At 36.0% G+C, this 15,807-nt stretch overlaps 3 protein-coding genes across 3 annotated transcripts in view; 1 reads left to right on the top strand and 2 right to left on the bottom strand.

Moving 5' to 3' along the window:
- LOC120630550 (low-density lipoprotein receptor-related protein 2) overlaps positions 1–15,807 on the bottom strand; it is a 244,003-nt gene that overhangs the window by 88,695 nt on the left and 139,501 nt on the right. The gene's annotated exons all lie outside the window — the stretch shown is intronic.
- On the top strand, positions 5,716–8,225 carry LOC120630552. The gene is made up of 2 exons (XM_039899806.1): positions 5,716–5,872; positions 7,083–8,225. Exons 1-2 carry the CDS (start codon positions 5,737–5,739, stop codon positions 7,970–7,972), a joined length of 1,026 nt encoding a protein of 341 aa, XP_039755740.1. The 5' UTR covers positions 5,716–5,736; the 3' UTR covers positions 7,973–8,225.
- On the bottom strand, positions 5,866–8,680 carry LOC120630551 (protein ALP1-like). The gene is made up of 2 exons (XM_039899805.1): positions 8,321–8,680; positions 5,866–6,958 (listed from the first exon to the last, which is right to left on the bottom strand). Exons 1-2 carry the CDS (start codon positions 8,644–8,646, stop codon positions 6,064–6,066), a joined length of 1,221 nt encoding a protein of 406 aa, XP_039755739.1. The 5' UTR covers positions 8,647–8,680; the 3' UTR covers positions 5,866–6,063.

The following is a 15,807-nucleotide window of genomic DNA, read 5'->3' as shown; positions in this document are numbered from 1 at the left end:
TTAGTCGGCCCCCAACGAGGTTGACGGACGACATCAAACGAGTCGCTGGAAACAAGCGGCCCGGGACCGTGGATTTTCAAACACCCTACAAAAGACCTATGTCCAGCAGTGGATTTCAATCGGTTGAAGTTATGATGATGAATTGTATTTATCAACTGAGTTGAAATGAACTTAGTTGCCAACTTAAGTTTAAGAATGCAAATATGGATTTAACAGGTAATTTGGTCGCGACTTTCAACAGCGGCTAACTAAATACGATGACTTCATTTATCCGAATAAAAAAAAATATCGGCGCACTTGCGGGTATTAGTTAGACCATCAATGTGAAAAGTTCATTTCTATATAACTTACAGAGCTTCTTTGCTATAATATACCTAAGTAAAGAAAAAGGTTATAAACAAGGAGTGCTTTAAAAAATGCGGCTAACCATTATTCATCGGTCATTAGTTGGTTTTCTCATTAGTTAGGTTTTGTTTCGCCATCTCATCCTTTCGGCGAAAATAAGTTTTTCGTGACACCAAAAAAAAGGTTGTTTACTATTCGTTTTACTAGTCTTTTGTAGTCTCGCACCGAATACCAATAGAAACAGAATTTTATTTGTAGCTGGTTCGGAATGCTAGGGCAATAAAATAGTTGGTTTTCACTGCCGGATAAAATTTCGGAGTCCTTGGCATACTACACTCCTTTTCGTGAATCGCAGGAAGTCTGGGTACCTACTTATTTGTTTTCTGATGCGAAGCTGACGCACGTATTGTAAGTTTGAGACTTTTTTTTAAAACTATTGAGACACGGAATAAATATGTGCGGCGCAGCAGTGCGGCGCCTGTGATCTCGTGGTTAGTGCCGACAACATCATTGTCTGACAGTGGCATGCACTTTATGAATGCAAAAAAACTACCTGCCCAAAATAAACTACATAACTCAAATCTATGACGGATAGGAAGATGATTTCTCTATTTATTGCAAATAACATCCAAATAATACGAATAATAAATGGGGTAAAGTTCTCCTATTCCGTTTCCGTGCTTTGGCAGTTGGACACGTAGGTACATTTCACGCCTTGTTCAAATAATTCAAAATTCCAAAGTCACTACTGAGGCCAGTAAGGTACAACCTCCTCCTTCCTTCCTCAACCTGCTCTTAGCACACGATTGCTATATCTAGACGGGGCGGCGTCATGATTAAAGGCAAAAATAAAACTCAATAAATGTTTAAAAAGTTTTCTATGGGGCATCAAGATTATTTCCATTTCTTTCCTACTTAAGTTGATCAATAAAAAAATATACCTAATCGTATACGTCAAAAGATTTTTTATTCATATTTTTTATTCTGTTATAATAAATAACATTCTGCTAACGATCGTTTAAGGTAAACGAATATATCCAGCGGAGTTGTAAAAAATACTTTAGGTCACCTAAATAATTCAACAGATGAAATCGCGATACTCCGGATGATGTATGTGCGGATAACACAACATTTCACTCGCGCAGGCAGCGCCGGGGGCCCGCGTATTACCATAATGTGCAGTTGAGCCGCCCTGATCGATTGTTCTCCATCATTTCATATATTTAGGGACTACCCACACAGGTAAAATGACTTGAAGTTTTAATAATATTTGAAAATCATTGGTTTTCGAACAGGATAATCTATAAATGCTTCGATGGTCTAGCTGTAAACATTCACAACCAGATCACCAGGTATTGGATTCGATTCCCGGGTCTCGTCAAAAATTTGTACCTATTAAGTTTTTACTGAAAGATTAAAGTAAACTTACACGTACAGTACCAAGAAACTTATACAATAAACAACGTAAAACGAAACATCGATGGTGAAGATTTAGTTAATATAGACTGCAGAATATGGCAAACTACCATCAAAATAACAAAAGTAGGTTAGGCAGGTAAGTGACGATGCAGATACCCCGGAAGTTGGCATACGCCGTGGTAAGGTGGAAACCGGCAGCGGGCTGACGAGTCACACGTTACACACAAAACTGCTTGTGGAATAAGTTCTACTCCCGTAAGATGGAATTCTAAAACTCGTTCACACTTTTCCGTATAAGAGGCCTTCAACCTTGAGTGTTCCGAAGTATTTCGTGGCATACGCGTCGCTATGTTATGCTACGCCAATCGGACAACGTTGTGTACACATAGTGGAAACTCCGATATCTCTGACATAATGTGTAAACACACTTGTGAAAGATCATTTTTGTCTCAATCGTCTGATGACTCGTGATAGTTCACTACTCCCATTTCTCTCCTTCATTCTTATTTTTAATGTGTAAGGATAGTTATTTATTTCATTTATTATATTATTTTTAAGTAAATATCATCTTTATATTTATATTGACACTGACGAATTTCACAGTTCCGATTGCCCAAAGCCCTGGCGCTTATATGTATATGTGTGTACAGACCCTTACACGACGTAATACTCCTCGGTAAAGGCCGGGTCCGCTCGTTTTATTGGGGTATCGAATCAATTTTATTTGCATAGTTTTCGTATCGACAGCAAATATATTTTCGTATGGGCTAGAGGAAACACATAATTTAAGGTGACCCATACATGTTTCTACCCTATCCTATGAATAAAAAATACACTTGATTTGCTGTTATCTATACCTACTATCTTTACTAATATTATAAAGAGGTATCTTGTGAGTTTGTGACATTGTCGGGGGTAATCTCTGGGTCTACATATTGAGTTATATGCCTACAGAAGTCGGCGACAGCATATGTATAAGTTTTATATTTAATATCAAAAAGTAATTTTATATTAAAAAAATATATAATATTTTTAGGTCATGGTTATTGGTCATATTATCGAATATTATGAATTGTTATCAAAATAAGTTAATTCATCGTCTTAAGTATTTAAATTAATGTACTTTTACCTTTTACTGCATATAATTTGGACGAATGGTTAAAGAGATAATACGATATAGGTATGAAATCGCGACCATGTCGTCTTTTGAGTGATATTAATTCTATTAGACGGTGTTTTTCTTAGGTCAAACATGTAAATAAATAACTAAATATAAAACGACAATACACAAATCGTCATCTAGCTCCAAAGTAAGCGTAGCTTGTGTTATGGATAGTAAGATAACTGCTGAAATTCTTTATGAATAATATCCATAAAAACTTATAATATACAGATAAGCACCCAGACCGCATGGGTCTTCGTGTATAGGTTTCCTCACGATGTTTTTTTTCTCCGCTGAAGCGAGTAACATTTTATTACTAAAACGCACATAACTTAGAAAAGTTTGAGGTACGTGCTGGGATTCGAACTCGGCCCCCCGAAAGTGAAGTCGAGCTCCTACCGAGCTATCACCGCGCTCGATAACGATATTACATCTAAGTGTATAGAGAAAATGTTAACATTAAAAATAAACTTTATTTATTCAATAGTAATAATTTCATTGACTCATTTACAACCTATTAATATATAGCGTGCATTTACTCAGCTATAATATTATAAAGCTTTTGAGTTTGTTTGTTTGAACGCGCTAATCTCAGGAACTGCTGGATTGGTTTTATGGTGTTGGATATTCTTTTATCGGCTTAGGGCTTTATAACATCACGCTTCGACCAATAGCTACCACGACCACGCTACGATTATAAATAAGAAATTTTGCAAAACTGCAAAAAATATCCTTTTCGGGAGATTCTGATGCATGCGATGCTTAAACAGTAAACGTTACGCCAAAACGACGCATGTATGTAGTAAGTATGACGGAATAGTTCCTCTTTAAAATTAAAAAAAAACAGTCCGCGCAGCAAGGTTGGTTAGGGTTTTTAAAGTTTGACTCATCCGAGAAAATCGCGAAGGACCGCTAGTAATGTGTAATAAAATAAAAAGTCCAAATCATTGATTTGAGGAATTTATATTTGTATTTGATAGCCTAACTCTTGATGAAGGTTATACACGGTGTATGTGTTTAACATGGTGCTACAATCCGAAGGAATCGAACAACCGTAGTAATAGCGACAATGCGACGTATTATACAAATAGAATGTTATGCCGTTCATAGTCGTATCAACAAGAAGATGACAACTGTCCAAGGTGACAACTGTCACGAATAACGAATTGAAGTCGGTCCACCCGTTTTAACTTTACGAAAAAACAGACTCATAAAGTGGTTGAACTTATAACGCAATATTTTACGCTAGGGGTAAAGAGTGCGGCCGAAAATGGTAAAATACGTGTTAAGCGTGTCACCGGCACGTAATAAAATCGCTTATTAACGTGCAAATGGTCGACGCGTCGCCGCCCGCCAATCACACGCGTGCTGCACACTGCCCTGCAATTCGTTTGCTGGGCTACTTTTTGTAGTGTTTTAACTTTGTTCAAATTCGTTTTTAAATGCTCAACACATTGCACACAATTTGGCGACCTTATTGCTACATCATCAATATCCTCCGTCCATATAACCGTCCCACAGCTGGACATAGGCCTGGCTGCTTACCTACAGGGTTAACTGTTTTAGGACATAAACCTACCATGCTGCTCCAATGCGGGTTAGAACGCTTTAACGACTATATACTTATACACAATTCGACAACATTGTGTGAACCAAACCCTTCTAATTCGATATAAAATGGATTGATTATGATCGCTACAAAGATTTCCAAAAAGCCTAGTGCATATTTCTGGGGGATTTGAATCAATACCCATTTGGATACATGGATAGGCTGATAACGATGATACTTTGGGAGATTATCGTAAGTTTGTTCAAAGAAAATCTCAACGTTTGGTTGTGTAACAGCTATTTAAAACCAATTGACAAATGCGCTAGAACTGTCACCTGTTGCACGATTCAAATCCATAAAAATAAAAATGGACATTTTTATGGATAGGCTTTATTATCATATCAAGGCTTATCTAAATGAAGGATTTAATCAAAAGACACTAATTAATTGATTGAATGGTTTAAGTTTTTTTCACTTGTAATTAATTTACTAATATAATGTTCTGATGACGATTCTAATATTGTTAAATAATGTAAAACATTGCTAAAATCATTAATGACAAATGTATGCACGCCAATGTGGCTAGGATACGTCACACTATTAAATATAATTATAAACTTTTATTAGTGTTTTTATTTTATGAATGTTAAGATGTGAAGATTTTGTAACAATATAAATATTAGAAGCAAAAATAAACTCGTTGTGCAGTTTACTAGGCTACACAAAATTGCAAATTCATTCAAGGGCAATTGTATATTATTTTATAACAAATTACCAAATGAAATCTTTGAGTTGTCTCTCAATAAGTTCAAAGTTTATATAAAACGTAAGCTTACAGAAAAATCCTATCATAAGATTAAGGATTATTTAAACGATAAAAAAGCTTGGGTGTGAATTGCTCTAGCTTCATAGCTTAATTTAAATTTACTGGAAGATGGTGATAACAAAAAAATAAATTTACCCGGCTAAGTTTGTTGTGGGCTCTTCTTAGGCTCAACTCACACTGGCGCAGAGTCGAAGCGACGCGACGCGTCATATTTCTCCGCCTAAAGCATATTCACCTTTATTGTTCTACTATTTAAGTACAAATTTGTGCTATGTAAATATGGAAGCGCGCGTCGACGCGCGTTGACGCGCGCATTCGCGCTCCGACGCTCGGCTGGAGTCGAGCGGATTCGCGAGTCGCCGCGCGTACTCAGGCGCAGTGACGCGTCAGACGCCGACCACAACGGACGGACGACAGTGCTGAACTACGACGACAATGGACGAAGATGAAAAATTAATTTATTTAGTACAGAAGTATGATTGTCTGTTTAACGTCAAGGCGAAAACCTACAGTGATAAAAATTGTAGGAAAAATGCCTGGCAAAAAGTAAGCGGTGAAATGCAAATTTCTGGTAAGTACTATATAATTATTATTACATTTAGGTACAGACGACAGCACGTCAAACGTAACAGTTTGACCTTGAGCTCGTATTTATTCCGTTCGTGCTAATGGCGGCTTTCGTAGTGCAAGTGTTACACTTGACGTGCTGTTGTCTGTACAAAACACACACAGTTATATTTACGTAACATTATGATCACTTCTTTAACATCGTCTGATCATTTCAGTTTGCCATGGTACTGCCCCATGCTCGGATATAAAATAAGATTTGAATGTCTCTCTGATCACCATGGCATTTGTCATAGTATGGTAATCGACTGACCGTATATCTTGTAATATACTATCACTTGGCAATTCCAAGTTTTCGAGTTCGTAATTTTCTCTTACGTAATTATGCAAACATGTGCATGCAAGAATCATAGAATCAAGATGCATTGGTTGCATTTTTATTTTTTTTTGAAAAACCTCAAATTTTTGTGTCAGAATTCCGAAAGCACTTTCTACTAAGCGCCTTGCTCGGCTTAAGCGATAATTAAAAATTTTCTTATCATGATTGTCAGACACCTGATTTCCAGGATATGGTCTCATGATGTGTTCGGACAAGGGAAATGCTTCGTCTCCTACAAAAACAAGTGGCATTTCCTCTATCATACCTGGCAACCTTTTATTAGGCGGTATACCAATCGTATTATTTTGTAATCGTTGTCCAAATTTAGAATTGTTTAATATGCCACTATCGCTGTTACGTCCATATGCTCCGATGTCAACAATAATGAATTTGTACTTTGCGTCAACAACAGCTAACAAGACAGTACTAAAATATTTTTTGTAATTGAAGTACAAACTGCCGCTATTCCAGGGAGCTCTTATATTGACGTGTTTACCGTCAATTGCCCCTATACAATTAGGAAAATTCCATATGGTTCTGAACTCCTCCTCTATTTTAGTCCATAATTCTTGTGTTGGCTTCGGCATGACAATTGGCTGTAAATGTTTCCATATTGCTGCGGAAACTTCATGTACAATTGTTAAAACAGTGCTGTATCCAACTCGATAACTTTGAGCTAAGGCTTGAAAGCTAATTGCTGTAGTCATAAATCTGTAACAATTAAAAAATACACATATAATAATACATTTTATTGAATTAAAATAAGAGTTACAATTGTTTTGTGTTACGATAATTGTTTTGTGTTCCTAAAAATTATTTTGTGTTCCTTTTTCAGAGGCAGAGTGTCAAAAGCGGTGGAAAAGAATTCGAGATTGTTACAAGAAAGCAATTAGGCTAAGACAGTTTAAGAGTGGTTCTGCTAGATCAAATGATAAGCCAATAAGATTTGAAAAAGAATTGGAGTTTTTAAAACCATACTTGCAGAACAAACCACAGACGTCTAACTTAGAGAGCTCCGAAGAAAATGACGTAAACACTGATACCGACACAAACTTGTCCGTTGCGTCGCCATCTCGACCCGAATCACAATTATCCAGTCATTCCGATACTACTCGAAAGAAGTCACAACCACTATCACAAATGTTATTCGCACAATATTTGGAAAATAAGAAAACAGAAGAAGATCCAACGGACACTTTTTTTCTCTCTATGTCCAAAACGGTTAAACGGATGCCAATACAAATGCAAGTGCTACTGAAACGACAGATATTGCTTTTAGTAACTGACGCGGAAATAAAAGTTGCTTCGAATGAAATGTGCACCTTTCAACCTGAAACAACTAATATCAACTCAACGCAAGCAAATACTTCTTCATCCATCGGCTATACAACAGAACTACGAACCGAATCAGAAAGTCTTCAGCTACAATCTAATTCCACTAACTGTATTTCTAATTCCAACACTTATAAAATGCAGCCAAATACCGGGTATTATACAACACAGCTACCAACCATTTATACTCCTTCTAACACATACTCAATGCAGTCAAAAACGTCATCCAGTAGCAACAGCATAATCCCTAATCAGTTCGAAAATAGCACTTCTTCGAGATATCGTGTGGAAGATCGTATGGAAGATCTCGACCTGCCACCTTCACCATACATACCATTGCCGATTGGGACGACGACGCGGCAACAAAGGGATGGTGATAATGACTACAGTTAATGACGTTATGTATGACTGATTTAATGCCATGATTTACGGTATAAGGGACGGTTCTCCAAAAAATTATAAATACTTATTTTTTGTCATACCTACGCCTGTACTTTCCGGAAATAATGTGATGTAGATTTTAGCTTAAAATTATGTGATAGGTAGATATGCATGGTATCAGTTTTCGAAGAACTGTCCTTGTGTACTTAATAATGCGCGTAAAATTAAAGATAAATAAATCTATGTAAATTAAAATAAATGCTTTTGACTCTTCCTAATCAATTTACATTTTTTATTTTTATTTTAATGCTTTAGAATAGAATAGAATGGAAATCTAAGCTAGCTTAAAAATGTACTTACCTCAAGCATATTGATATCCGCTCTTCAACGGAAATAGGTATTCTTAAATTTGTTTCTTGCTTTTGGATGTGAGGCCTCAAAATATTTACCAAATTTTCAAACTTATCTAAACCCATTTTATAATAATCATAAAAATATCTTGGGTCCAGACTTAAATCATTACTACAGAGTGTTCTGAATTCGCCAAGTATATGTCTTTTCTTCCATAACTCGTGAACCCAAAATTTTCGTTTTATTTTTCTATCCTCAGCTGCTGATGTAAATTCACTTTCTTCCTCTTCAGCTTCTGATATTAGAGCAATCATGATAAGATCGATATCAACCATTATAATACTGTCGAGCGAGCACCATTCACGAATGTTCGAAAGTCTCTGAACTGGTTCCGTCACTACGCGCCGTCGCGCACAATCGCGCGTCGCCTCGCGAAGACGCGCGTCGCCTCGCGAAGGCGCGCGTCACCGTGCAAAACATGACGCGTCGCGTCGCTTCGACTCTGCGCCAGTGTGAGTTGAGCCTTAGACCAGGGCGCGTTTGGAACCCTCGTAGCTTTAGATTTAAGTTGGCGAACGAAGTTATCACCATCCCGTTACAATTATGTAAACAAATATGTATGAACGCTTCATAAGTGCCTGTGATAGGCCTACATGAATAAGAAATTTTGAATTTGAATTTGAATTTGATGCTATATGCATTTCGGAACCAACAAAGTCAAAAGTCAAAGTCATATATTTCTTTATTCAAATATGCACATAGATAACAGATGCGTACATTAATTGTAAAATATGACATAGAAGTGAGTTGGTGGCGATAACTAAATTCGTCAACTTAAAACTAAAGCTTAAAGGGTTCTAAACGTGCTCTTGTCTTAGAAGAAGCCCACAAAAAACTTAGCTGGTTGTTTTTTTTTATGTTATCATGATCTCACATTGTCATTTAAAACTATTAAAGAAGCAACCTGGTTGGAGCAATAATTTACACCCAAGCATTTTTATCGTTGACGTAGTCCTTAATACTATAATAGGAATTTTCTTAAAGTTTACGTTTAATACAAACTTTGAACTTTTTAAGATACATCTCCAAGATATCAACCGGTAGTTTATTGTAAAATTGTACACAATTTCCTTTGAACGAATTACTTATTAAAACAGGATTTGAAACTGCGATTCTCAATCAATCGCGTCCTGAGTGCTGCCGCATATGCATTCAAATAAGATGTAAAATTCATTAACGTCTCTATGTAAACTTTTGCATGTACAATATACTGGCAAAATAAGAATCGATTGTTACCTAAAGCACAGTCAGGCTGAGGTGTAAGACAATTGCGCTTAGGCGCGTGCAATTGCGAGGCACAGTTCGTAACGAGGTTGCGTGGGGTATGCGGTGTGTGCAGGTGGGAGTGGGGGAAGTGGGGGGCGCAAACACAATCAAACAAGCGAGCCCGATAATTGGGGCTGTTCAACTCCGAGACGGAACTTTGTAACGAGGTGTGTGTTATCAGTTTTCAGATATAAGAAGGCTCTAACGTCTTCATACGATCACAGCTTAATCCAGTTTAGCAGCATTTCATGTAGCTCAGAAACCTCCGCCGTCGGCGAATTTTAGCCAAATCTTTAACGTCGTTTCAGAGATTCGACGGTCATGAAGATACATTAGGATTATAAATATAATGACCGCTTTACTGAGTGCATTTAATTTAGCACAGTTCATGTTTGTTTTGTAAGGCTATTTTGTTCTTAATTTTGTATGTTTTTTACGCGATTAATACGCTAATTTTATACCAAATTTGCTTAATCTATTTTTTGTTTGTTATGACATACCTCACAAATCTCTGATTTCAGCAATATAGGTGCACTAGTTAAGTCAAACATAGGTAACAAAAATATAAACAGCCAACCATTTACAATAATAATTAATAGTAATATGTTCAACATGTAGAACCTACTAAGTATGGTATCTCTACTCGTAATTTGTGACAAGTATATTTACAGGTAGCTACGCTGTAGTATAACTATCTATACTACAATCAAACAGAAATTTCCAAAACTTCTCGAGTAGGCCTACTTTACAGGGTTTTTTGAAGAGTCTATAGGCACAATACATTATTAAGCGTTGCTTTGAACTTAAAAAAAATTACGACCAACTCAGCCGGGAATTATTTTTTTGTTTCTGCCGGATTACAAGGAATAAAAGGATTATTGATTGTATTGTGATACTGTAAATTTCCATAATAATATATAATGAACCCAACGACGGAATACATCCCCTTGGCGAATCCTTAGGTGCTCTGCCGACAGTTCAAGTAACGCTATCTTTCTAGTTATTTTTTCTAAATTGTTCTCTAAATAATAGAAATGCTGACCTATCGATGATATTTGTCATCTTATCACTACGTAAACAAATTATATGTGAAAATAAACGTGAAAATGAAACGAGTTTTTTTATATATTAAGAACCTAATGCTACCATTTTACTAGTGTAGAGATACGAGTATATAACGTAATTGGTAATTTCGCTACGCTGCGCATATTGTTTTTGCTTCAAAGATAATGTTGTAAAAATATAACAAATTAAACTAATGAAGAACCTTTGTTTTTGTTTGAATTTAAATAAGATAACAAAAATGCGCGCAAATTGGTTAATATAATGCTATTGATAACTATATAACAGCCAATGCCTTGTGGAGACGTCAAATCAGAATACAGTTGTGGCCAACTCTCATGCTCCCAAGCAGCTACGGAAATATAACAGAGAACCGGTAGCAGCGTCTTCTGTGCTACTACTACCATCTACTGCGACCGCAAACCCTCTTCTTGGGAGAAGCCTTTAGTCCAGCAATGGGCTGATGACAAATGGTCTTCGAAGAAATAAATAAATTTAATAATTTTGGAATAAAAAATCAGTTAGGTTAGATAGACAATTGGACGTTTCTATAGGACCAGAGCACACATAGTATGGAAGGTACATAAAATATGCATGACGCGACGTAAATTCCCGACTGCTATTGAGATCGATTGAATCGTGCGGTTAAATGAAGATGGACGTTGACAAAGGCTTTGTTTAAATAATTTCTTCATGTATAAATATTGTCAGTTAGCGATCGGCTGCGATTTCATCTGCATGTAGGTGACGATAGTGCAGTATCAGACAAAGACGTAATTTTAAAAACTCACGACAAAAGAAATTTTCCGTACATAATATCTACCAAACTTACTTAGTTTATTTAAACTTAACTTAACTTAATTATAACTTATTAGGATGCTATGAACGTTCGTAGAAAGTATATTATGAATAATGAAGGATCTTTACGGAGTGTCAAGTTTGAAGTCTGTGTGTTGTGAGTATGTCTGTCTGTGGCATCGTATCTTCTGAACAGATGAATCGATTTGAACATTGTTTGTTTTGTTTGAAAGGTGTGAATTTGTCAAATGTTCTTAGTTATGTTTGATGAAAATCGGTCCAATATTGCCCCTGACATAAAATAGCTGATTACATTTTTCTTTACAGCTACCTAAATATGGATATTAAATGAAATATCTTGTCGAGTAGAGTACTATAAAAAATTTCAAATCCAAAATGGCAGCCACCACACAATGGTGAGTTTCATTTTTTTTATAACTCTCTCAATATAGCAAAAAAAGAAAGGGCTTCACTAGAACTATAATGTATATAGTGTTCATTAAGATTTTCAAAATTTTATAAGTTTTTTTTTGAGGATAACGTTTATTAACTATCTGTTAATAGCATGGTAATACCTTAAAGTAATTTGAAACGTATAGTTTACTATGAGACATACAATATAGACACAGTTAATCTACGGTTTAACGTTGGATAGGTAACACAATGACGGTAGAAATTCGGCGTCGCTAATATTGTAGGCCTATGGATATTGGATAATCCATTTTGCACAAATTAATTATATTAGTGTTCGCATAATTAAGAAATTTATGGTGATCCATAATGTTATGCTGCAGAATTGAAGCCAATTATTGAAGGACTAGCCGAGTTCGCGGTTTTACTGGCATTCAGTAAAAACATGATATTATTTTCAACTCTTAATATTATTCAATAAAAGGCATTTAATAAATTGGATTGCTAGTTTAGGGGTCACCGCTATACTTACGAAATAAAACTTGAACGGAAATAAAGTATAAAAGTTGTGTACCTCTAATAAAAAAATTTTAGAAATGATTTTTACCCGAGGAGATTTCAAATGTTTTAAAGACTCAAAGTGTGGTAGTAGTCATATTTTTATAAAACGTATACCTACCTATTTGCATACACTGGTCATGGCTAAACTTGATGATTTTTTTACGCGATGTCGCATTAAGAATGCCTGCAATCATCATCATAATATTATTATAAACCAATAACCGACCTACTACGGGGCAAGGGTCTCCTCTCAGAATGAGAAGAGCTTAGGCCGTATTCCAGCCGCGCTGGCCGAGTGCATATTGGTAGACTATACACGCCTTTGAGAACGATATGAAAACTCTTAGGCAAGCAGGTTTCCTGAGGATGTTTTCCTTCAGCGCTTTGGCAAGTGACAATTGCTTTAAATTAAAAAGGCACACACACTTGTGACCAAGACACAAGAATGTCACCGTTTTCGCAATTACTACAATGGGCAGTTAAAACGGCGACTCGGCGTGAGAATAAAGAAAATCAGGCTTACACGAAACGTTCGCTGTAATATTGTGACGCAGAACCGAAATGAATTACAGGCACGTACGCCTGTAATCCGGCCAACTTTAATATAATAAAACTGTATTAATCGCACTGCTAATGTTGGCGCGAGTTGGGACTTGGGACCAACACTAACTGAATTAGCGAGTTTCACACCAACTTGTTATTGCGTTACGCCGGATCAACTCTGAAGTTATATAACCGAAATAATATTAACGTCCGAAAGGAATTTTTCTATGATACACATTGATTTAATATGTTACTATATTTATAAGCTCACTTATGATACATAATTATTTATACACCCAGATATTTTTTATTGTCAATCATCAACAGCCTCTTTTGTATATACGATATACAGTAACGCTCAGCGATATTCAGAATAAGTTAACTACAGCAGTCTCATAAAAATCATACATTAATTTCTGCATTTAGAAAATTGAAAAAGGCTGATCAAATTAAGAACCTATTCTAATTTTTTTTCCCGCTGCCTGAAACAACCGCAATTGATACCGCATCCGCACCGCGCCGCTGGCACTCTATAAAGGATGGTTCTTAAACACTATTAATTTCATAGTATTTTATTTAACAATGAATAGAAGACATTAGATAAATGAATAAGGTCATTGCTGTGCGAAGAAAAAAACTCATCGTGTACAGTGGCAAGAGTAAAACATTAAAATCATATTTTTTTAACGTGTTGTAACTGTCCAAACCCTAACACAGGCAATAAACAGCGTTCCAGAAGCATGAGTTATATTCATACAGGTACTTTTTCATCCCATCTTTATAAGGCATCTTTATAAGGTGGTAATAATGTAGTTTCTGTCTTAAGGAAGAAGGTACTTACCGAGCAGGTGCAATATAAAACAATTGCAAGTACTTGAAGTTGCAGCCATTTGAACTGGCCAGCAATTTCCGCTAGCTTAGAGCTTCGCTGCCAGCTTAGGCAGGACGCGGGTTCGAGCCCGGTGCACTAATCCCTCCAATTGAGGGATTCCCTCCCATTGAAGCTCTCACTGTTTGTGAGCTCTTATTGGATTTGAACCTGCATCCTGCACCGTGCGAAGTGTGGAGTGTTTGAGATTACTCCGAACGTACCCTGAATTCCACTTCGAAGGTTCAAACTTTTCAATAAATAAATCTTTCCCTTTTTATCATATTCGATAGCATAGAGCAAACAACGATTTTTTTGACTTTTTTTTTATTCTTCTATTGATAATAACTAAGCCACCAGGAGGTAGCTTTTGTACCGTGTGAGTCTTAATACCCAAAATGCACCCGTATGCATATCTAAAGTCCCACCACCAATGTGATGAACTTACCAGTAAATCAAATATAATTTGATTAAATCTGGAAATCGCATTTATTCAATTTAATAAAATATCTGGCACAAATGAAGTTTTAGATATCAAAACATTCATAATTTACCCACTACTATTTAACTTATTGATTATTTATATATAAAAAAATACTTTTATAAAATTTTAAAACTTATTTTTTTAAATTTTTTGTTTGAAAACAGTATTGGACTTAAATATATCTATAGAAACTCCAAGTTCTCCTAGGACTTAGTCCATCCTCCCATTTCTTTGCACTCGAAGATAAAAATGCAGAGAAAAACATATGTCCTACGTCCTTCACGTAGCCAGGGTGAGAAATAAATATATATAGGCTACTTTTCCATATATAGGTATTGACAACCCCAAATACATAATGTACAATAATTTACTTCATTTAAATTCAATATTCGGTTTTGAGTTAACATTCTACACCATGTCGGGTGTGTTAGTCGAAGTTAGAGACGTGTATCATACAGATAGACAAGCAGAGCCGCTGCAGGAAGTTCAACTAACAATTTGTACCTACATTGTAAATGTATCACTAATGTTTGGTTCTTGTGTACTCTTGTATGTTAAAGTCCATTCGCTTAGAAACGATCACTTTTGAGCTGTGCTTGGCCCTTTTAAATTTTTGTCAGGACGCCGCGTGTGGCGTACATCCGCAGGAGAATTTGGCATTTTATATCTAAGTGCCATGTAAGTTTATGATTTTGGCAGAAATTGTTATTTCGTGTTTGATGTACAACTACGTCGAACAATGATATTTATGCGAGGTATCGATATTTTAGTATACATTCAGAAAGTAATGACGTTGGCTCCTTTATTATAAATAGATACAGGGCAAAATGAATCCAACACATCGCGTGATGAAAAGTAGCGCCTATATTGCTTTCGTTTTTCTACTCATATTTTTCATTTAAATTCGTATTTATTAGAATACCATAAGAATATAAATTATAATAGAAAAACAATTTATTCAAACAAGTGCCTGCTCACATAAAAAGCAAAATACAAAATAACATAAATGTCAAATGCCAAATTCTCCTGCCAGTGTACCAACACCTTTGTACATATACAGTGTTGTTAGTTCTTTTACAAACGTGTAAGCCAGCATCCCCAGGACACTGGCCTCGCCAATGTAGGCTGCTGGGTTAAACTTGTGAAGTAACGGAAGTTCAAAGATATGTTATGACTTGAAATATATTTCAATTTTAGTCAATGTATTTTGATTTGCCTAACAGTTATAGGAACCTAAACTAACTTGGCTAGAACCACCTCTACAATCAAAATTATATCCCAGGTACGTGCGCCAACTTCGGCTGTGGATAAGTTTGTGGAAACTTCCCGATCTTAGTGTAGTTAACTAGTAGCATTCGCCTGCATTAGAGATTGCTGCCGATAATTAGTTTTATCGAATCGTTCGGCGGTGTTCACAGGGTACGTGATTACTATCTACAATTT

This window comes from Pararge aegeria, chromosome 16 (assembly GCF_905163445.1).
Source record: "Pararge aegeria chromosome 16, ilParAegt1.1, whole genome shotgun sequence".
Classification (NCBI taxonomy): Eukaryota; Metazoa; Arthropoda; class Insecta; order Lepidoptera; family Nymphalidae; genus Pararge; species Pararge aegeria.
Note: the sequence above shows the minus strand (reverse complement) of the source record. Positions and strands in the feature narration are given on the sequence as shown.

Bases quoted from the DNA above. Each gene is read 5' to 3' on its own strand.
- LOC120630552 (XM_039899806.1), top strand. From the start codon at position 5,737: ATGGACGAAGATGAAAAATTAATTTATTTAGTACAGAAGTATGATTGT. The intron at 5,873-7,082 runs GTAAGTACTATA...TTCCTTTTTCAG, and splicing joins CGGTGAAATGCAAATTTCTG to AGGCAGAGTGTCAAAAGCGG.
- LOC120630551 (XM_039899805.1), bottom strand. From the start codon at position 8,646: ATGGTTGATATCGATCTTATCATGATTGCTCTAATATCAGAAGCTGAA. The intron at 6,959-8,320 runs GTAAGTACATTT...TAATTGTTACAG, and splicing joins CGGATATCAATATGCTTGAG to ATTTATGACTACAGCAATTA.